Source organism: Corythoichthys intestinalis, chromosome 14 (genome assembly GCF_030265065.1).
Source record: "Corythoichthys intestinalis isolate RoL2023-P3 chromosome 14, ASM3026506v1, whole genome shotgun sequence".
In the NCBI taxonomy this organism is placed as follows: Eukaryota; Metazoa; Chordata; class Actinopteri; order Syngnathiformes; family Syngnathidae; genus Corythoichthys; species Corythoichthys intestinalis.
The window spans coordinates 11,141,636-11,165,182 of NC_080408.1; the positions used below are offsets into that span (position 1 = coordinate 11,141,636).

At 39.5% G+C, this 23,547-nt stretch overlaps 1 protein-coding gene across 4 annotated transcripts in view; it reads left to right on the forward strand.

Annotated features, from left to right (window-relative positions):
* The window catches only part of atp6v1h (ATPase H+ transporting V1 subunit H), a 77,727-nt gene extending 55,870 nt beyond the window's left edge, over positions 1-21,857 (forward strand). For all 4 annotated transcript variants that reach the window (XM_057856923.1, XM_057856926.1, XM_057856924.1 and 1 more), the window contains 5 exons: positions 2,925-3,103; positions 3,251-3,376; positions 9,683-9,784; positions 9,851-9,964; positions 21,571-21,857. In XM_057856923.1, the coding sequence (XP_057712906.1) occupies positions 2,925-3,103; positions 3,251-3,376; positions 9,683-9,784; positions 9,851-9,964; positions 21,571-21,640 (591 nt within the window). In that variant the 3' untranslated portion in view covers positions 21,641-21,857. The remainder of the gene's footprint in view (positions 1-2,924; positions 3,104-3,250; positions 3,377-9,682; positions 9,785-9,850; positions 9,965-21,570) is intronic.
* Positions 21,858-23,547: the final 1,690 nt, after the last annotated feature.

Below are 23,547 nucleotides of genomic sequence, written 5' to 3' on the forward strand. Positions count from 1 at the left end.
ACTGAAAAAAAAAATTATCATTTAATGAAGACTTAAAGGTCAAATTTTGGCAAGACAAAATTTTTGTCGCCTACAGAAACTAGTGTGAAAATTTGAACAAAAAAATGTACTTCAAATACAAAAATATGTTATATAACATAAGTGAATTAAGTAGTGGTGCTGTGAGATCCAAATTTAATATTTTGTATGACTTCCATGAGCTTGAAGGACTGCATCCATGCGGTTCGGCAAGGATTCATACAATTTATTGATGAAGTCATCAGGAACATCAAAGAAAGCAGTCTTGCATGCCTCCCAGAGTTCATCAACATTCTTGGCTTTCGTCTTCCATGCTTCCTCTTTCATCCTGTTCATGTCTGGTGACTGGGCTGGCCAGTCCTGGAGGATCTTGATCTTCTTTGCCTTGAGGAACTTTGAGGTAGAGATTGAAGTATGCGATGGAGCACAATCCTGCTGCAGAATTTGTCCCTTTTTATGGTTAGGAATGTAAGAGGCAGCTAAGATTTGTTGATATTTCAGACTATTTATGTTACCTTCCACCCTGCAGATCTCTGGCACACACCCTTACTAGCGGGGCAACGGTTTGCGGTTCAAAGCCGAACCGTACGGTTCAGTGCGCCTTTTCGGTTTTGCAATTAATGTATTCCGAACGCTTGTGGAATGAATTGATCGAGCTCTGTGTGCCTGTGTGTGACGTAAAGCACCGCTGTGGAGAAATTCCCGCCCCGCAAGTAAATGTCGTTTCAAGCACCTGTGTAGAAGCCAAGTAACGCCCTCTTTCACTTACGAGCGAAGTGAAAGTGAAACAGGAAAGAAAACTAATAGCTACGGCGAGCAGAGGAGTGGAGCGACCGAATTTTGAGGAAGCACCGGCTTCTTTCAAATCTGCGGTGTGGCAACATTTTGGTTTCCCCATGGACTACAATGCGGAGGGAGGGAGAGAAAATATTGAAGAAAAAAAAAATTGCAAGCATTGCTCAGCGCTTGTTCCCCATGCTAATGGCAACACTTTTATAACATGACTCCGGCACCTCAGCCGGCATCACCCACAGATATCACTTTCTCAGGGTAGGACAACCCCGAAGAGGACACCAGTGAAAACACACGGCGGGCTTTGTTAATTTATTTGCAATGCTTGACCCGCGTTACATTGTTCCCTCGCAGACATATTTCTCCAACAACGTAATCCCCGACATTTATGAAATGGCACGCAAAGCCATCGAAGATGATTTCGCTAAAGCACACAGTTTCGCCCTGACCACTGATAGTTGGAAGTTGGACCTCCCGTGCTACAGAGTGCTAATATCTAACTGTGACGGTCAACTGTAATTCATACCTGTCTATTTTTGCAGTCTCGTCGTAATTTGTACTAGTGAGCATTCATTTTTAAATGTGTACGCCGTACGTTACGTTCAAAATCTGCACGTTTTTCGTGCATTTTTTTTTTTTTCATCCGTTCGGATTTGGTCACCGTTTCTGCAACGAGGCAATGCGTTGGTTGAATGACGCGAGAAAAGTCAGAGACTCGGAGAGGGAAGAGTGTTTGGTGAGATGCTATAGCAAACACGATGCTTGGCTAGGTGGCTCCAATATTACCTGACTTAGCCGACAACATACAATCTACGCCTAGATATCTCATGCATATAGAACTACATGCGAAATGACAGTCTTGGTAGCGTTAGTAAACAGCCGCCATTTTAGAGCAGTAAACTTCTCAGAAAGGCTCTGTTGTAGTAAACCTTACGAGTGAACCTAAGCAACTTTTTATCTAAAATACTCCTAAATCGGCAACATCTTGACTTGAGTCTATCTTTAAAGGATAAAATTTTCACATGTCGAAAGTAGACAGAAGGGAACTAATGCTAAAACGGGAGCAATTTTATCAACTTTAACGGTTGATTCACAACATTAAATGACCTCCAAACATAGCAAAGGTAACTATGTCTTTAACGGTTGATTCACAACATTAAATGACCTCCAAACATAGCAAAGGTAACTATGTTTTTGGGTTTGTTTGGTTTTTTCAAATGAAAAAAAAAAACATGAAAGGTATCACCAGTTACTTTGCCAAGTAACTTTTTTACTACTGAGTGTGTATTTCAGTAGTCAGTCACTACACTAGCCAAAGAGCTAAGAGGCATTTTAACAGTCGAAAATGTTTACATTTTAAGTGTTTATTTCATTTTTTTAAAAAGCAAAATAAAGGCAGTTTCAAAAAAAAAAAAAAATGCAAAACGCAAACCAAAACCGAACCGAAACCGTGATCCCAAAACCGAGGTTCAAACCGAACCGTGGGTTAACTGAACCGTTGCACCCCTACCCCTTACTGGATGTAACCCCAGACCATGATTTTGCCACCACCAAACTTCACTGTTTTGTGGCAATAAGTGGATTTTTCAGATGAATCTTCCATTGAATTACACCACAGTCCCGCAAATATTGCAGGAGACCTACTGGAGCCCGCATGGATCCGAGATTCACTCAGAAAACAGTGAAGTTTGGTGATGGCAAAAGCATGGTCTGGGGTTACATCCAGAATGGGGGTGTGCAAGAGATCTGTAGGGTGGAAGGCAACATAAATAGTCTGAAATATTAACAAATCTTAGCTCCCTTTTACATTCCTTTTTTGACCTTTTTGTCTTCATTAAATGATAAATCTTTTTTCAGTGAAACAAATATATTTTTGTACATTCAACATCATTTGGGAGGGTCTTAGATTTTATATCAGCCATTTCTGAAACCAATTTAATAATTAAAAGTCAGATTATTAGGGCCGTGCACTAAGCGTGTGAAGGCCCTATTGTAATTAGCAATCGTTTCAACAAAATGGATAAGCGACAAGACTTTTGTCAGGGACTGTATGTAACACACAAGAGTCTGTAGCTGCACATTTGATCTTTCCCAATGCTTTTATCCGCTTGCAGAATCTACTGGAGAAGTCATTGGAGAGGGAGACCCGCCAGGAGTATGCGCTGGCCATGATCCAGTGCAAAGTGCTGAAGCAGCTGGAGAACCTGGAGCAGCAAAAGTATGATGACGAGGACATCACCGAGGACATAAAATTCCTGCTGGAGAGACTTGGAGAGAGCGTACAGGATCTCAGGTACCCATTTTCAGGTCTTTGTCCAGAACATTCTATTCCCCCCCCCAAATTGCTGTTGGTTTTTAAGGTCCAGGTAGAGAACTTGTCATGCGTGTGCTTGCCACCTCGATTTCAGTTCCTTCATTAGTTTTTGTATGTATCCGACAGTTCCTTCGACGAGTACAGCTCAGAACTCAAGTCTGGCCGCCTGGAATGGAGCCCAGTGCACAAGTCTGAAAAATTCTGGCGTGAGAATGCTGTCCGCCTCAACGAGAAGAATTATGAGCTGCTCAAGTAGGGCTAAGTGCATTTTCTGATCCTTATTATATATAATGTGTTTTTCCTTCAGCTCTTTGACGCATAAGTACAATTATTCCTCAAATAGCTGCTCTCATGTGAAGTTCCCGCGGATCTATGAAAAGCACAGAGAAAATGAAATTTAGCAAGAATATTTACTCTGCTGGTCTTTTACAAGAAAGTTTTATTTTGTGGTATGATAGGAATAAGATTCTCTGTATTGTTGACTTCCAGGTATGTCATGTGGTTGGGTTTCATTTCAATTTTGGCTGGACGAGTGTTGATCTTATTAAATATACCGTAATTTCCCGAATATAACGCACACTTTTTTTCCCCAAAATCAACTTGTAAACTCATGGTGCGCATTATAAACGGGTACATGGATGGAGACAGAAATATATTTGTATTACATATATATATAAACCGATTTTTTTTCATTGACACGGTCACGTTGTGTTGAAGAAACGTATGCGGCGACCCGTTGCCGACCATTACGGTACGTGACCACCATTTTGTTTCGGTAATACTTCACTCTAATCGGCCGAATGATTTCGTCTGTGTTAAATTCTGCTTTTTTCACTCTTCATAAAGCACAGAATTTAGTTTCTTGAACTCATTTGAGTCGACGTTTATTGCATCTCCGCAATTCGGACCATAACAAATGTAAGGACACACACTTCCCGTGTCCGTCAACTATATTGGTCCCTTTGGGAAACTCAAACCCAAATAACAATAGTTCCTTTTGTTACTGTCGTGTTGACAGCGATGAGCTCTCACGGATTTCCGACTTACGTTCTCACTTTCATTTACCGTATCAATCCATGGAAGAAACATTTATTCATCATGAGGAAACGAGCAAGTTATACAGCAGCCTTTAAAAGAAAAGTCACATCTGTTTTGTTTTCTCCTAGATTCTGGTAAATTGGAGAAGTTGTCAAATCATATTATTACCGTAAATATTGTCAGTTTATGGTAATGTTTTGAACTACCAATGTGCTATGCTTGTGCTGTGTTTCACCAGTCAGTAAAATGACATCTCTGTATCTGTACACGAGCTCTGTTTTCTTGTAATTCTTCTATTTATTGGTGCTAAAATTAGGCTGCGCGTTATAAACGGGTACAATAATTTTCCCTAGATTTTACAAGTAAATTTGGGGTGCGCATTATACACGGGTGCGCCTTATATTCGGGAAATTACGGTAATTTTGAACAACGTTGGGCTGTTGAAAGCCTGTCATGCTCAATTAATTGTGTAGTGCTAACTAGTGAGTCGTAATATCTGAAGGAACATTAGCATCACTGCCTCTTGCAAACTGCACCTCTCATGGTCAGTATTTGAAATGGTAGACGCGAAATTCAAAAATATTTGTACAAATTGTCAATAATGAATAAAATAATTGACAGTACAAATTCACCTTTCCTAACTACAGGTAGTCCCTGGGTTGCGACATACTCGATTTACGCGATTTCGACTTTACGACGCCGGAGTCTCATCCGCCATTTTGTCTCCAGTCTTTTATTTTGTGTGTGTTCAGTCGCATAAACAGTACCTTATTGTACTTCACAGTATCTTATTTTTTACTCTGTCCTCGCTAAATGTGAAGTTGTTTAAATTTACAGACAGCAAACAAGGCAATAGTGCTTTTTGAAGCTTTTTACGTCCTTCACTTTTGATAGCTAGCTTTACAAATGTGTGTACAATTTTACATGTGTGTTACAGCTGTAACACACAGATGTACACTTATGTTCAAAACGACCCGCATTTTAGCAATAAAACACTTGACACTTGGTGTTCAAACATCTATCCTAATCAATATATAAATTTAGTAGATTAAATTAGCCTAATTAGCTCAACAAAAATCCGCTAACCGCTACGAATGCTAAAGTATTCACTCACAGCAAATCGCTCACACATAACTCCACAAACTGTAGCTGTAAACTTAATTACAAACGCATGCTCAGACATATATTAGCTGAAATAACTTACAGCCTTATTTGGGCCAAACCAGAGTGCAGCTATCCTTTATTTATGACAGATGTCTGAGTCTTCTCTTCAGTCATACAAGGCAATAGTCCAGCCAGACCCAATGCTGCCACTAGAGAGCAGTAGAGCTGGGAATCTTTGGGCACCTAACGATTCAATTACGATTCAGAGGCTCCGATTCGATTATGAAACGATTATTGATGCACCCCCCTCCTTTTTATTTTATTTTATTGTTTTTTTAATGTTTTGTACATTAGTTCCATAATTGTTCAAAAATACTCTCAGGCTAAACCAAACTACTATTTCAGTATCAAGTTAACATATAGCAGTAAACAAATATACAAAAATAACAGTAAATAAAAAAACTCCAGTCCCATTCTGTATCAGCAGCTTTAAACTACATTCAATTAATTTAATGTTGTGAATCAACCGTAAAGTTGTTAAAATTGCTCCCGTTATTCCATAATTTCCCTTTTGTCTACTTTCGACATGTGAAAGTTTTAAAACTCTTTTAAAGATAGATTCAAGTCAATATTTTACTGCTTTAGGAGTATTTTAGATAAAAAATTAATTAGGTTTGCTTGGAAGGTTCGCTACAACAGCCTTGCAGGAAAGTGTACTGCTTTAAGATGGCGGCCGTTTACTAACGCCCACATCTAGCTTTTTGTAGGTGTGCTGCTAACGCTACCGAATCTATATTGCATCTAGTCCTATATAAATGATATCTACCGTAACATTATGTGGATGTACTTTGTAGCAGCTTTTCGGCAGCAGTCAGGTATGTTGTTGTGTTTTTTTATCTCGTGGTATGAGTTGAGCTAGAGCCGTGAGTTGAGCATTGGCCGTACCCGAGGGGCCCGGTAATGAGAAGCATGATGTTTAGCTACTCTCGCTCCGTTTCTCATTGACCGCGCGGCGCGCTGAGTGTGTTGTACTTCCGCTTTACTTGGCATATTTCAGTAATCGGAATTTGGATGTTTGTGAATCGTTCTTGAATCTTCCACGGCCGAATCGCAAATAATCTAAGAATCGGAAATTTTGCACACCTCTAGAGAGCAGTGTATACTTCATCATAAACAAAATACAATACTGTCGGATTTTTCGGATACCGGATTTTTCGGACTATAATTCGCAGTTTTTTTCATAGTTTGGCTGGGGATGTGACTTATACTCAGAAGCGACTTACGTGTGAAATTACTAACACATTATGATATAATTTCAGATGTTATTTTGGTGTTTTGGAGTGACACTGATGGTTTGGTAAACTTGTTAGCATGTTCTTTATGCTATAGTTATCTGAATAACTTAATAGCTATGGCCACGTTCGCGTTCTGCCTTTGGCAATGTGTGTTCAATTGTATTATTGACTTTTTTATTTTGAAATGCATGCTTTTAGTTTGTGGCGCTTTCACGCCCACGTGGGGGCGCACTTGCACTTGTTTACGTGAAGAAGAGCACTCACACGCCAGAAGAAGACCGACAGCTACGTAGCTCTGAGTGAGTGGGCGAGTTAGCGAGAGAGAAACACAGCTGCAAACCTACGTTCATTGTTTATGCTTGTAAAATATCTCTACAGAGGCAACGCCTGTTGTATCATCTTTTCTGTTGTTGTTGTGTTTTCCACCCCGTGATCGGACACATAGAGCCAGTTGTGTGGTTGTTTAAACGATGCACTAATGCTAGCAAACGCATGCTAACCGTTTGTGTCATGTCATTGCTGTAAAAGCACCTAATTATCATTTATTTTCGTGGATGCGAACCTGTTTGGTATTGAGGACGAAATTGATTCAGCAAATTATACGGACGTCCAGCATCGTCATTTGGGAGTTTAGCCCGCTGAATAGCCAGGACCGAGCCGTAGCGTCCTGGTGAGGACAGTATATTCGCATTTCGTTGTTCATGCACTTTACACTGTACACTTATTCAGCATGTTGTTCTCTATTGTATTTCTATTAGGGCTGTCAAACGATTAAAATTTTTAACCGAGTTAATTACAGCTTAAAAATGAATTAATAGTAGGGCTGTCAAAATTATCGCGTTAACGCGCGGTAATTAATTTTTTAAATTAATCACGTTAAAATATTTGACGCAATTAACGCACATGTCCCGCTCAGAAAGTATTCTGGCTTTTGGTAAGTTTTACAGCAAGGCTTTTTTTGCTGTCCAACAGCGAACTCTTGTGGTCGCTTTGCGACATGGTTTATTATTTTCTTGCCAGTTCATTATGGCTGCACGACGTCTCGGGCTGATAATGTTGTGTTTATATGATCCTTGGACAAGATTTGTCCGTAAGTATGGTTGTTGTAAAGAATGTACATATTATGTTAGTAAGCGAAATGTTATATTTTTTGTATGAGACGCTTTTTGTTTATGTTTAGTGAGCCTGTATAGCGTGCTAAGCTAACGTTGTTGCTAATGCAATGCTTGTGTACTTTTATTTTGTAGTTTTACGACGGTCTAAAGAGGACAATGGTTTGAGGCCCATTTTATTAATAAAGTCTAATTATTAAGGCGTCGTTCACTAGCTGTCTAGCTTTGGAAAAAGTAGACGCTTCGGAGTGAGGACAGCATAGACAGATTTAAATGACAGTATTGTGAAATGCCCACTACAGTCCTTATGTACCGTATGTTGAATGTATATATCCATCTTGTGTTTTATCTTTCCATTCCAACAATTTATTTTACAGAATATATATATAATTTACAGGAAAATATGGCATATTTTATAGATGATTTGAATTGCGATTAATTGTGATTAATTACGATTAATTAATTTTTAAGCTGTAATTAATTCGATTAAAAATTTTAATCGTTTGACAGCCCTAATTAATAGTAATTAATCGCAATTCAAACCATCTCTAATATATGCCATATTTTTCTGTAAATTATTGTTGGAATGAAAAGATAAGACACAAGACGGATATATACATTCAACATACGGTACATAAGTACTGTATTAGTTTATTATAACAATAAGTCAACAAGATGGCATTAACATTATCTCTTAAAGCGATCAATGGATAGAAAGACATGTAGTTCTTAAAAGATAAATGTTAGTACAAGTTAAATAAATTTTATAATAAAGCCCCTCTTAATGTTCTCGTTTTATTAAAATTTGTAAAATTTTCAATCAAAAAATAAACTAATAGCTCGCCATTGTTGATGTCAATAATTGCACAATGTCCATGAATGGTGCTGAAAGCCATAAAATCAGTTGGACCCAAGCGCCAGCAGAGGGCGCTAAACACCAAAAAACAAGTAACAAGCGAACATTTCACTCTGCTGACATTTTAATCTGAGCGGGGCATGTGCGTTAATTGCGTCAAATATTTTAACGTGATTAATTTTTAAAATTAATTACTGCCCGTTAACGCGATAATTTTGACAGCCCTAATTTTTATATTAAATTGCCTTTCAAGATGATGTGTCTGTTCTATGTGTTGGATTTTATCAAGTAAATTTCCCCCCAAAAATGCGACTTATACTCCGGTGCGACTTGTATATGTTTTTTTTCCCTTCGTTGGGCATTTTATGGCTGGTGCGACTTATTCTCAGGTGCGAGTTGTAGTCCGAAAAATGGTAGTTATTTTGAGACTTAAGGATATTTAAAAGGTAAAATCCGGCTTACGTGAAAATTCGGGTTATGTCGCCAGCGTAGAAACAACTCGTTCTTAACCCAGGGACTTACCTGTAGTCAGTTTCCATCAGTAACATGTTATTTTCCATTAAATATGATACTGCCCATCACTGTGATTGAACTAATTTTTTTTTCGATCTGCAATCTTGGTCGTAAAATCGCCTAGTCCTAACCGTGAGACAGAATTGTGCATTAAGACCTGCGGGATGAACCTAGCCTTAGTTGTGTGATCTGATCGTACTATGTGAATATAGCTCTGTGGTCTAAATTATTATGGATTTTGTTAATGCAGTTTGACAGTTTCATGTCTGCAGCAGAAAATGGAACCTTTCCCTACTTGCCAAAGAAATCGGATACATGACCAGATCATTTGCTGCTAGCCTCTCCTAGTACAAATGGATTGGGCGTCCATTGCCATCAATGGCAGCCAATGAGTTAACGTTCAAGTCCAAATCATTCCCTTCTTTAGTTAGCCTTTACAGTAAAATGTTCATGGTTTTTTGTGATTGTTATTTCCATCAATTTCCATGGGTAAAGTGTATTTGGGAACAAACTACGATTGTATTTCAAGTTTGTATTGTACTTGGTATTGGCGAGTATCAAAATGTGGTTTGGCTTTATGTTCAGAAGTATCCTAATGGCAACAAATGCGTGACCCACCTTGAATGTTTTGCCACATTAGGATCTTAACCAGGCTCCTCGAAGTGTCTGACGATCCTCAAGTCATAGCAGTGGCGGCCCACGACGTTGGCGAGTACGTGCGGCACTACCCACGTGGCAAACGGTAAGATGATGACTTTTGCTTCCCTTGTTTCCCTGTGTCCTCATGGTTTTTTTTTTTGCATTTCAGAGTGATTGAGCAGCTGGGCGGGAAGCAGCTGGTGATGAATCACATGCACCACGAGGACCAGCTCGTGCGCTACAACGCCCTGCTGGCCGTGCAGAAGCTCATGGTCCACAACTGGTATGAACACACCGACAGCCTTTCATGCTTACAATAGGCAATTTGTGCTGTACTTGCGCCCACTTGCATCAAAAGCCTGGAAAATACGGCTAGTGTCAGGACGCAGGAGTTCTGTATACCAGGGGTCCTCAACCACAGTCCGTGGTTCATTTGCTACCGGGCCACACAGGAAAAAAATAATAATTCATTATCGACCGCATTCTGGCCTTTGCCTCTTGACACACCAACCTGCCTGTCTACTCTATAAAACTGGATAGAATGTTGTTATAGAAATCCATTGGAGCTTGCATCTATTTCTATTTTTTTTTTTTATATACATAGCCATGTGCGCTTGTCCTCGATTATGATGTAGGCGCATCAGATTTGTTCCCGGAAATAATAAGCCCACACACCAGCGAAGATGACTGAAAAATATACATCTTTGGACAGCTGTTTTATGGGGAAAGGCCACGTGCTGAGCCAGAAAAGGAGCCAATAACTTCGAAGAAAATGAAAACTTCTTTTAACGAACAATACCGAGAATTCTACCTAAAATATGGGTTTGTCACAACAAATGACTCTCAGGTGCCAAGTCCGCACTGCATAATGCAGTGGGGCAAATAAGTATTTAGTCAACCACCAATTGTGCAAGTTCTCCTACTTGAAAAGATTAGAGAGGCCTGTAATTGTCAACATGGGTAAACCTCAACCATGAGAGACGGAATGTGGAAAAAAAAAGGAAAATCAAATTGTTTGATTTTTAAAGAATTTATTTCCAAATTAGAGTGGAAAATAAGTATTTGGTCACCGACAAACAAGCAAGATTTCTGGCTGTCAAAGAGGTCTAACGAGGCTCCACTCGTTACCTGTATTAATGGCACCTGTTTTAACTCATTATCGGTATAAAAGACACCTGTCCACAAACTCAGTCAGTAACACTCCAAACTCCACTATGGCCAAGACCAAAGAGCTGTCGAAGGACACCAGAGACAGAATTGTAGACCTGCACCAGGCTGGGAAGACTGAATCTGCAATAGGTAAAATGCTTGGTGTAAAGAAATCCACTGTGGGAGCAATTATTAGAAAATGGAAGACATACAAGACCACTGATAATCTCCCTTGATCTGGTGCTTCATGCAAGATCTCACCCCATGGCGTCAAAATGATGACAAGAACGGTGAGCAAAAATCCCAGAACCACACAGGGGGACCTAGTGAATGACCTACAGAGAGCTGGGACCACAGTAACAAAGGCTACTATCAGTAACACAATGCGCCGCCAGGGACTCAAATCCTGCACTGCCAGACGTGTCCCCCTGCTGAAGCCAGTACACGTCCAGACCCGTATGCGGTTCGCTAGAGAGCATTTGGATGATCCAGAAGAGGACTGGGAGAATGTGTTATGGTCAGATGAAACCAAAATAGAACTTTTTGGTAGAAACACAGGTTCTCGTGTTTGGAGGATAAAGAATACTGAATTGCATCCGAAGAACACCATACCCACTGTGTAGCATGGGGATGGAAACATCATGCTTTGGGGCTGTTTTTCTGCAAAGGGACCAGGACGACTGATCTGTGTAAAGGAAAGACTGAATGGGGCCATGTATCGAGAGATTTTGAGTGAAAATCTCCTTCCATCAGCAAGGGCATTGAAGATGAGACGTGGCTGTGTCTTTCAGCATGACAATGATCCCAAACACACAGCCAGGGCAACAAAGGAGTGGCTTCAAAGAAACATTTCAAGGTCCTGGAGTGGCCTAGCCAGTCTCCAGATCTCAACCATATAGAAAATCTGTGGAGGGAGTTGAAAGTCCGTGTTGCCCAACGACAGCCCCATAACATCACTGCTGAGGAGATCTGGGTGGAGGAATTGGCCAAAATATCAGGAACAGTGTGTGAAAAGCTTGTGAAGAGTTAAAAAAAAACGTTTGGCCTCTGTTATTGCCAACAAAGGTATATAACAAAGTATTAAGATAAACTTTTGGTATCGACCAAATACTTATTTTACACCATGATTTGCAAATAAATTCTTTAAAAATCAAACAATTTGATTTTCTGTTTTTTTTTTTCACACATTCCGTCTCTCATGGTTGAGGTTCAACCATGTTGCCAATTACAGGCCTCGCTAATATTTTCAAGTTGGAGAACTTTTACACAATTAGTGGTTGACTAAATACTTATTTGCCCCAAATTTGTCGTATTCTTGGAGCTTAACCATGTAAACTGCCCTTCAATGAAGCATTTAATAAAGACAAGCATTTTTTTACTTTATTCTTGTTTAAAAAAAATAATTTGGTGGCACAGTAACATGTTTAAAACTTAAAAGTTAAAGTACCGTATTGGCCCGAATATAAGATGGTGTTTTTTGCATCGAAATAACACTGAAAAAGAGGGGGTTGTGTTATATTCGCGGTCTAGATATTATACCCATTCACGACGCGAGATGGCGCCAGATATCATTGAAGCGATGTTCTGTCATGACAGATCTCAACTACGCTTTTTAGTTTAACTAGTTTGCATTATTTTATTGCAATGTTTTTCCTTATTTAGATTTGTTTCAAGACTACAGTTGCAGTTAGACTTCACTTTGATGTAGAGCTGAAACGAATACTCGAGTAACTCGAATTTAAAAACTGATCCGAGTAATTTTACTCACCTCGAGGAATCGTTTAATTTTTCCATCTCTAAGCATCACGTTTTGCCCGGACTACTTTTAATGCGGGACAACGCGCTGACGTCACGTGTGCAGAGGAAGAAGCAAAAAAAAAAAAAACAACCCTTACTGCAGCCGACAGCCGCTACAAAGTACGCCGACGTTGCTAAAAACTACGCCCGCATAATGCTAGTGTGGTAGCAGGTAGTGTCCGATGCATCGCATAGATATCGCATGAATTTAGGACTAGATGCGAAATGACAGACTTGGCCACGTCTGGGCAGCGTTAATAAACAGCCGCCATCTTTAAGCAGTAGACTTCTCAGCGCTAATAAATATAACGTTACTGTCACTCGCTCATGTAACGTTAGCACTGTCGGTGCGTGGCTAATGTGTCTTACATACAGGCTTTATTTAATCTGTAAAAACACAGCGCTGTAGAGTGATGAGGGTGCAAAATTAAAACATAATGAAGCTAACTGTCGGTTTTAGCTCAGTAGTCATTGCCGAATAAAACACCAAGTAGCACTGGTCCCTAATGTGCTTCAATACAGCAGGTATCCTACATTTATTTTGAACACTGCAAAAACTCAAAAACCTATCAGGACTTACAGTTTACACTAACTTAACACTTAACTAGAACTTAAAATAGCTTGGCACAATTGGAAATCCAATTGAAACGCGTGGGAAAAACATGTACAGTAGCTTTCAAGTGATGTGTGTTATCAAGCGTAATTACATTTTTAGGTAAGATTTTTTTTTTTTTTAATAAGATCTACAGCACTGTGCAAAAGTTTTAGGCAGGACACCTGCCTAAAACTTTTGCACAGTACTGGATATTTTTATTATATTATGTATATACACGATATACTGTATCTATATATTTTCCCCAAGTGGAAGCTTGCATGATCCTAATAAATTTAATAATTAAAACAATATATATACAGTAATGTGCAAAAGTTTTAGGCAGGTGTCCTGCCTAAAACTTTTGCACAGTATTGTAGAAGTTTTTGGAGTGAAAGCAGTGAATTTTTTTTTCTAGTCACATTTGAGATGCAATTGTTGGCTGTTTTCAACAATGTACATCGAAAATAAAGACATTGATTGACTGAAAATGGTTCAATATTGGATTAAATGTCTTTTTTTCTCATATATATTTACATATATATTTATAATTGCTCTTTACCTATAAAAAAAAAGTTTTATCCGATTACTCGATTAATCGATAGAATTTTCAGTCGATTACTCGATTACTAAAATATTCGATAGCTGCAGCCCTACTTTGATGGTTAATGCAGTTATTGCAATTTTGTTGTTTTATCACAATTGATCGGTTTATTTACATTTCAAAAACCAGAAGCCATTCATTTACGTATGTGATTGCACTTTAGTTTACATATTTAAATGTTGAGATATCAAGATTTGAATGAGGAAAAATAACACGCTTTTTCTCGCAAATATATTGTTTTAATCTTTTTTTTTTTTTTTTTGATATACTGTAATTATTTTCTGGATAAAAATTAATTCGGTGTTCAAAAAATCTTTTTTTCAAACTTGAGTCTTTAAAAAGAAGGGATCATCTTATAATCAGGGCCGTCTTATATTCGGGCCAATACGGTAAATCACCTGTAAGTGTAGATATGTTGACACCCTATTCTATGCTACCTGATTGCTAATCCTGGCACTGATAATCTTTCTGCCTGAGTGTGTGTAATTGCACCCAGTAAAGCGTGAACCCACTCAGACGTGTGATAGTCCTGCAGAAACGTGGAAATTTGACGGGCGGGGGCCACCCCAGGGCACCGGCACCGCTCCAGCCATGGTGGGGGGTGAGCGCGGCATGCCCGTCCCCCTGTAGCTCCGGCAAAGGGGCCCCGTCATCCCTCTGGGACCCAGGGCGTTACCCCGGACTATCTGCGCCCCCATTAATCAGCCCTCAGGGAAGGGACGAGGGGTAGGCCACCGCAACACACGCCCACCCGGACCCCCAACCTTTCACAGTTGGAGAAAACGACCAAAGATACTGTATTTGCCGTCAAGTTTTAGGAGAGGCCGCTGTTAAAAAAGGTTGATTCAGCCAATAGTGAGTTAAATTTTGCCTGCACTTAACGTTCGTTTTTAGCCCAGTCGAGGTAATTCAAATTTTCTTTATCTTTCTGCCAAACATTACCAGTCCATGTTACAAAAAAAAAAAATTGGGGATCACTGCTGTACACTCCTGCCTCCTCCTGTCATACAGTCCTTGCCAATTATAACAGCCATCTTCCCTATTAGAAAAACAAAGAAGACATTACATTACCTCACAGTATAAGAAAAAGTTCAAACAAGGGCAGGCAATTAATGTGCTGTGAATGAAAGACCTTCACTGTATGTAAAAGTAATACTAGTTTAAAAAAAAAAAAACATGGCAATTTATTTGTACTGAGACACACCGGATGATGGGTTTGAATGAGGCATGTTGCTCCTGATTTAGGTCTGAACATTTTCAAGAGGCTCACTGATGGAACACCTGAGCTCACATCTTTTATTTTTACACACAAACAGGAAAATGTGTTTATGCTTCAAGGTCAGATTTTTCACTGCCTACGCGCAAACCGACTAACAGAGAGAAATATGAAGGGCGGCGACCTACCTCTTTTTCTCTGCAGTGTTCAAGAAGATTTACTGAACTTAATATGGTTTTCATGAGAACACAGAGTGGAAAGTCTTTGATATGCTTGTTGAACCATATAATATGAAAGATATAAATTCACGCCTTAAAGTTCAATTGTAGTCGGGGGTGAATTCGGGGGTAGAGTTGTTCATAATATGTCATTTTCTTACCTTTAGAGATAGCATCAGACTTGTTAAAAAAAGGCAGATTAATGCCAAATCTTCCAGGACGGAGACATTCCCTAATCCTGCTTTTTTTCTTTTCTTTTTTTTTTTTTTAAAGAGCATATCTAGAGACATTTAATACAGTCGTGAAAAAAATTTGGACACCCCATTAAATATTCAGTTCTTTATTAGGAAATGTTCACATTTGACTGACTAATCTTGTTTTTCCTTTATCTCTGGAAAAGACACTGATTTAATTGCAGGTAGACAACAAAAATTAATATTGTTTTACTCATTAAACCAAATATACAGTTGGGCAAATAAGTATTTAGTCAACCACCAATTGTGCAAGTTCTCCTACTTGAAAAGATTAGAGAGGCCTGTAATTGTCAACATGGGTAAACCTCAACCATGAGAGACAGAATGTGGTTAAAAAAAAAGAAAATCAAATTGTTTGATTTTTAAAGAATTTATTGGCAAATTAGAGTGGAAAATAAGTGTTTGGTCAACTACAAACAAGCAAGATTTCTGGCTGTCAAAGAGGTCTAACTTCTTCTAACGAGGTCTAACGAGGCTCCACTCGTTACCTGTATTAATGGCACCTGTTTTAACTCATTATCGGTATAAAAGACACCTGTCCACAACTTCAGTCAGTCACACTCCAAACTCCTCCACTATGGCCAAGACCAAAGAGCTGTCGAAGGACACCAGAGACAAAGTTGTAGACCTGCACCAGGCTGGGAAGATTGAATCTCCAATAGGTAAAACGCTTGGTGTAAAGAAATCAACTGTGGGATATTAGTAAATGGAAGACATACAAGACCACTGATAATCTCCCTCGATCTGGGGCTCCATGCAATATCTCACCCCACGGCGTCAAAATGATAACAAGAACGGTGAGCAAAAATCCCAGAACCACTAGGGGGACCTAGTGGAAAAACCTACAGAGAACTGGGACCACAGTAACAAAGGCTACTATCAGTAACACAATGCACCGCCAGGGACTCAAATCCTGCACTGCCAGACGTTCCCCCTGCTGAAGAAAGTACATGTCCAGGCCCGTCTGCGGTTCGCTAGAGAGCATTTGGATGATCCAGAAAAGGACTGGGAGAATGTGTTATGGTCAGATGAAACCAAAATAGAACTTTTTGGTAGAAACACAGGTTCTCGTGTTTAGAGGAGAAAGAATACTGAATTGCATCGAAAGAACACCATACCCACTGTGAAACATGGTCATGATAAATGGTGTTATACTTATATAGAGCTTTTCCACCTTTCAAGGCGCTCAAAGTGCTTTACACTACTACACTCTAGGGGCAACGTGGGGTTCAGTATATTGCTCAAGGACACTTAGACGAGTTCATCAGGGCGGAGAATCGAACCCACAACCTCTGAGTTGGGGGACAACTACTCTACCACTGAGCCACGCCATGCCATGGGGGTGGAAACATCATGCTTTGGGGCTGTTTTTCTGCAAAGGGACCAGGACGACGAAAGGAAAGAATGAATAGGGCCATGTATCGAGAGATTTTGAGTGAAAATCTCCTTCCATCAGCAAGGGCATTGAAGATGACGCGTTGCTGGGTCTTTCAGCATGACAATGATCCCAAACACACAGCCAGGACAACAAAGGAGTGGTTTTGTAAGAAGCATTTCAAGGTCCTGGAGTGGCCTAGCCAGTCCCCAGATCTCAACCCCACTGTGGAGGGAGTTGAAAGTCCATGTTGCCCAACGACAGCCCCAAAACATCACTGCTCTAGAGAAGATCTGCATGGAGGAATGGGCCAAAATACCAGCAACAGTGTGTGAAAAGCTTGTGTAGAGTTACAGAAAACGTTTGGCCTCCGTTATTGCCAACAAAGGGTACATAACAAAGTATTGAGGTGAACTTTTGGTATTGACCGAATACTTACTTTCCACCATGATTTGCAAATAAATTCTTTAAAAATCAAACAAGGTGATTTTCTGTTTTTTTTTTCCACATTCTGTCTCTCATTGTTGAGGTTTACCCATGTTGACAATTACAGGCCTCTCTTAATATTTTCAAGTGGGAGAACTTGCACAGTTAGTGGTTGACTAAATACTTATTTGCCCCACTGTATCAACAAAAATGCATATTCTAACTGAGGAAAAAGTTAGGACACCCAACCATCTAATCGCTTGTGTTACCCCCTTTGGCAGAAATAACTTCAGTGAAACGCTTTTTGTAGCTATATACCAGTCTTTGACATAGGTCTGAAGAAAGTTTGCACCACTCCTCAACTTAATACTTTCAGCTGCGTGATGTTTGCAGGGTTTCTTGCATGTACATCCTGTTTTAAGTCACCCCACAGCATCTCAATGGGTTTGACTCAGCCATTCCAGGATTCTCCATTTATTCTTTTTCAACCAGTCCTTGGTGGATTTACTGGAACGTTTTGGGTCATTGTAATGTTGCAGGGTCCAGTTTCGCTTCAGCTTTAGTTTTTTCACAGATGATCTCACATGTTCCTCAAGCACCCTCTGATACACGATAGAATTCAATGTGAATTCTATAATGGCCAGGTCCTGCTGTAGCAAAGCATCCCCAAACCATGACACTTCCACCTCCATGCTTCACAGTTGGTATGAGGTTCTTTTCCTGCAATGCTGTATTGTTGGGTTTACGCCAAACACGTCATCTGTTCTGGTGTCCAAATAATTATATTTTAGATTCATCTGTCCAATAAACATTATTCCAGAAGGCCTTTTCTTTTGTCTACATCACTCTGGCAAACTTCAGTTTGGCCTTCATGTTCTTCTTGGAGAGCAAGGGTTTCTTCCTTGCACACCTCCCATGAAGGTTAAACTTGTGAAGTCTCTTTGTGATTGTAGAGGCATGCACTTTTACATCAACAGTAGCAAGAGCCTACTGTAGGTCCCGTGATGACATTTTAGGGTTTTTGGAGACTTCTTTTAGCATCTTGCTGTCTGCTCTCGTGGTGAACTTGCTTCGACGGCCAGACCTGGGCATGCTGGCAGTTGTTTTGAATGTCCTCCACTTGTAGACTATTTTCCGGACAATGGAATGGCTGATTTTATATTATTTTGAGATCTTTTGAAATCCCTTACCAGACTCATAAGCGTCTCCAATCTTCTTTCTGAAGGTTAGCTTCAGCTTCTTTGATCTCACCATGGTGTTTTCTCTCAGTTCAACAGTCAGGGGCACACCAAACTAAATGTGAAGTTTAAGTAAGGCAAGCCTCCTTCAAAAACTAGGTAATGATGTTCTAATCATGTGCACCTGATTTGATACACCTGTGTGTGACTTTAGCCATTTCAAGTTGGATTGAATGTGGGGGTGTCCTAATTTATTCCTCAACAGAAATTGCATTAATTTAAAAAAGTTCCGTTTTAATTGTTTAGTTCTATTACTTGAATCTCTCAAGATTATTAAAATTGATATTAAATACCCATATGACCAAATATGCTCGAAAACACACAGGCTTCCATAGGGTGTACCATTTTTTTTTTACAGAAAGTTCTGTTTTAATTGTTTAGTTCTATTACTTGAATCTCTCAAGATTATTAAAATGGGTATTAAATATCCATGTGAGCAAATATGCTCGAAAACACACAGGCTTCCATAGGGTCTATTTTTTTTTTTTCACATGACTGTATTTGTAGTTGCGGGGTGGCATCATCAAGCCACACGCGCAAATGTTACTCGGCAGGAAGAGAAAACCAAGGGGAGTGACCTTTCAAAATTTGATTTAAGCGTAACATTTGATGAAAGCAGATGTGGCTTCGCTGGCGGCATCAAATCAAATACATTTAAATATCAAGTGTCTGAAAGATCGGATGTTGGGCTGTTGAAAAGAAGTCCACTGGAACCTTACATGTCTAAGGTGCTTTTTCATGGAAATTATGGAAATGTAGTTTTAAGTAATATCTTGTTGGATTCTATCATTTCAAATATCATGTGGCAAAAAAGGCATATTTTAGTCTTAATAAAGTCTAGGCTCAATATTACAGTGATCCCTCGCTAATTCGCGCTTCAAACTTCACGCCCTCAGTCCATCGCAGATTTTTTTTTTTTTTTCCAATTAAAAAACAGATAAATACAGATTAGCTGTCCCAATCCGATCATGTAGTCTCCCTCCTGCTCCTTTTCGTGGTCAGGCAGTGCACTGGAGTTGCTTATTAAAGTTAACGATGATTGACAGACGTTAAGGTTTGATCTTGCCAGAGATGCCTGGAAGTCGAAACTTCAAAGTGCCGCATGCGTCAATCATCGTTTAACTTGCTGTGGCAACTCATTGTGTGTAAGTGAGCATCTTCAGCAGATTTGAGTGAACTCACTCAATGAAGCATTTAATAAAGACAAGCATTTCTCTACTTTATTGTTGTTTAAAATAATAATTCAGTGTAACGGTAACATTTAAAACTTATAGTTATTACATTTGAAGTGCTTAAAAAACATTTATTACATTAAATTTTTTTTTTTTTTTTTTTTAATCAAACATGTCTTATATGTATCTCTTTCCAATGCTAAATCTGAATAAATACATTGATTACACACACACACAAAACGTTTTTGGGGGGGGAAGGGTGCTACTTCACGGTTTTTCACTTATCGCTACGGGTTTTTGTCCCCATTAACCACAAAAAGCGAGGGATCACTGTATATTACTATTGCATAATTCTGCTAATTTTAGTTTAGCTAAATTTAATTGTGAGCTTTTCTAGTACTTGAGCAAAAGGTAAGCTAGACACATTTACTTTTTGGTGCGCCAAATTACACTTTTCTCATTGACAAATTAAGATGGCGCTTGTATCAGTGAATCATTAGTTAATTCCATAGGTCTTAGAATCCACATCGGAAAATGGATAAGGACTTATTTCTTGTTTTCAGATCTGAAAACAAAGGCCTATTTTTCACAGTTTTGATTTTGTATGGTATCATGCGAGCAATTATTAAGTTGGATTAAGTTCCTGCACCATAGCTAATTTGTAGGGATGAAATTTCAGTTCACCACCAGTTACACCACCTTTACCCATGAAACAATCAACTGCCGGCCAGGAACACCACCACGGGGGCAATATTGAAATATCTACGGAATGGATGTAATTGGGCGCGCTCGGGTCGGGGGTGTCGGGACTGGCGGTGGGGCTGCGTAGGGTAGGTTGCCAACGGGCCTACACTCACAAGAGATTCACACGATTACTGGGTTCTAGATCACAGAGCTGATATGTGTACACTCTACCCCTCCCAATCACTTAGTTTTTGGACTTCCCCACCCACCTCCCCTTCTTTCCCTGGTCAACAGGCCCCCCACATGGTGTCAACCGGAAATACATCTAACTGACAATAGCACCAACATATTAATAGTTAGTGTAGGCGTTCAATGTATTTCTTGTCGTTGTTTGTGTTTCTATTCTTTCTTCTCTTGTGTTTCTTCTCTTCCTCCATAACCCCTTCCTGTTCGCTGCTTTGTCATAATAAACGAGATATGTTGAATGATCAATGTGAAACATTAAAACTGTTCAGACCAACCGGACACTTAAGACTTCCATGCTCCGTGTCAAACAGCTAAACAGGACAGGTTTTTAAAAAAAAAAAAAAAAAAAAAAAAAAAAAAAAGACAACTGAATGGACGTTGCATTGCGACAATTTAGCAACCGCTTGAAAAAAATGCCTCCCCAGTGAAAGGGCGTTCCAACTTTGTCCACTCAATGATGCTCACTGGGGTTCCTGAAAAAATAAACACCAAATAAATGACACACTTTAAGCCCCACCCTCTCAAATAAGACCATCCCTACCATCCTCAGGGCAACCATCACTTCAGGGCGCCAAATTTAAATAAGCAAGTTGCTCTGCCCCACCCTATATAATGCAAATAAGGTGGCTGAAAAGATGGTAGTTTTACGTCCTTACCGTCCCTATGCAAACCTACGCCTTTGGAACAAAAATAGCATGATAATTCCATTCTCTCAAATTCTATTTTTAATTCCAAACAAAATCAGAACAGCAAAAATAGGCTGTTATGTGTTTCACGATTTTTTATTTGACAATTACAAATAAAACGACAAGTCGTCTTCAGATTTCGGATTCTGAAACATTATTGAATGAACGAATGACATACTGTTACACTTGAATTTTGATCAAGGCTAATTATTATGATTCATTTGTTTAATAGGGAGTACCTGGGCAGACAGCTGCAGTCCAGTGACCAGCAACAAGCCCCAGCTGTGGCGGCTCGAAGCTGAACGGTCTACCTGCGCGTGTGTGTGTTTGTGTGTAAACCGTGCGCGTGAGTATGTGTTCTGTATTTAATTGACTCAAAAGATGAAGCAAGGTATTCTTCCTAATTAGTCTCTCGTGTCGTAAAGTGCGGTGTCTGTGATTAAATGTACAGAAAGTATTTAAGTCTTGCCTGTAAAAGAATGTCTGTAATTCAAACTAATAAAGATGATTACTTGTGCAGCTTCTCTGAGCCTTTGTTCAATTTGTCTGTTGCTACGGTGACAGTATCTGATACATTCTAAGATTAATGTATTTTCCAGACACATTGAATTCGATAGCTCTTTAAGTAATGAACTCGACATCTGGCGAGATGGAGGTGGTGAGGTTTTATTCCCGTAATTATGCATATACATTACTAGTATACGATGTTGTATAAAGGAATAGTCACGCAATGGTCTCTCGGAGGGTCAATTTAGCTGAAATTTAGCTAAGCTCAGGCTCAGGCTGAATGCACAGGGAGTTCTTTGCCTGCACTATTAGGTTCACTTCTGCTTCGTAGTGATTCCATTTCTGTCTGTGGTGAGCTTAGTAGACGATCTCTTTAAAATCTGGTTCCAATGCAGAAAAAGCCTTGGTTTCTTACGGGCTCAATTACAGCGAATCGCCTGTTTGCGCCATCGGTTGTGTTTAGAAATTGGCAGAAAAAGTGGAATAGTGGGATAAAGTGTTTGGACATTTATATTTGGATGGACACTTCTGAACTTTCTCCGAAATTACTAGTGGTAGAACAGTTGGGATTGCATCCACATATTGTTTCAGAATTCTGCAGGTCAGGCATTATGTGCCAAGTACAGTGGCGGATGCTGGTCTTTCAATAAAGGGGAAGCTCAAAGTGTGTCCGCCTGCGAGTGCTTTGTAACAGTAGAGGGGTTCAGCGGCACCCACTGCTCAGTAGGGAAAGAAACTAGAGTACCAGAAGTCAAGTCTCCAAACACAAGTACAGGTAGTCCCCGGTTTACGAACAAGTTCCATTCCCGCGCTGGCGATGTAACCCGGATTTGCACGTAAATTGGAATTAACCCTTTCAAAACCTCAAAACACACTCTAAATTTTCTTGTTTTTGTTTTGTTTTTTAACAATCCAAAAACATGTATTACACGTCATTGTACTGTCCTCGCCAAAATGTTGGAGCAAAGTCTCGGCTAGAGAGCGAGCTAAGCTACGAAATGTTGATGTCCGAAGTCACTGTGGTTTGCTGACTTTGTTCAACTGCTCATGACATCAACACTTGTAGAATGAAACTAAAAATGAAAATAAATCAGTCTCATCTTCAGTAACAGTAATTCAAATTTGCGTTTACAAGTAGCTGCTAATACAGCAATAACAAACGATTAGCATGTATCAGCGTCCGCACATCATCAAAAACAATCGCATAAACTCGCCCAAGTTTTCGACCACAATTGGAAACACACAATAAACCGTACAAGAGAGGCAGTGGTGTCACAGATTACTTGAAAAAAGTCATGTAATACCAGATTACGCTTCAGAAAAATAAACTACTTACTTTACTGATTATTTTATTATTAAAGTAATTAAATTACTTTAAGATTAATTCTCAAAATTTCCAATTTCCAAAAATTGAATTTAAAGCCAATTCACATAAGGCTTAATGTTCGAGTTAGCGGAGGTTAAATTAGTCGATGGAGTTGATTTCAATCACCATTGACTCACGCTAGCTAGGCCACTTCGGAGCCCTGAAACTAACAAATAAATGACAAACACCATGGAAGTTGTTAAAATCAACTCCGCTGACTAATTAAATCCCACTAACTCGAAGATTAAGCCTAATGTCAAAAATTCTGAATTTCGGGTTAGGGTTTAGAGCATGGGTGTCCAAACCTGTCCTCAAGGGCCGCTGTGGGTCCTGGTT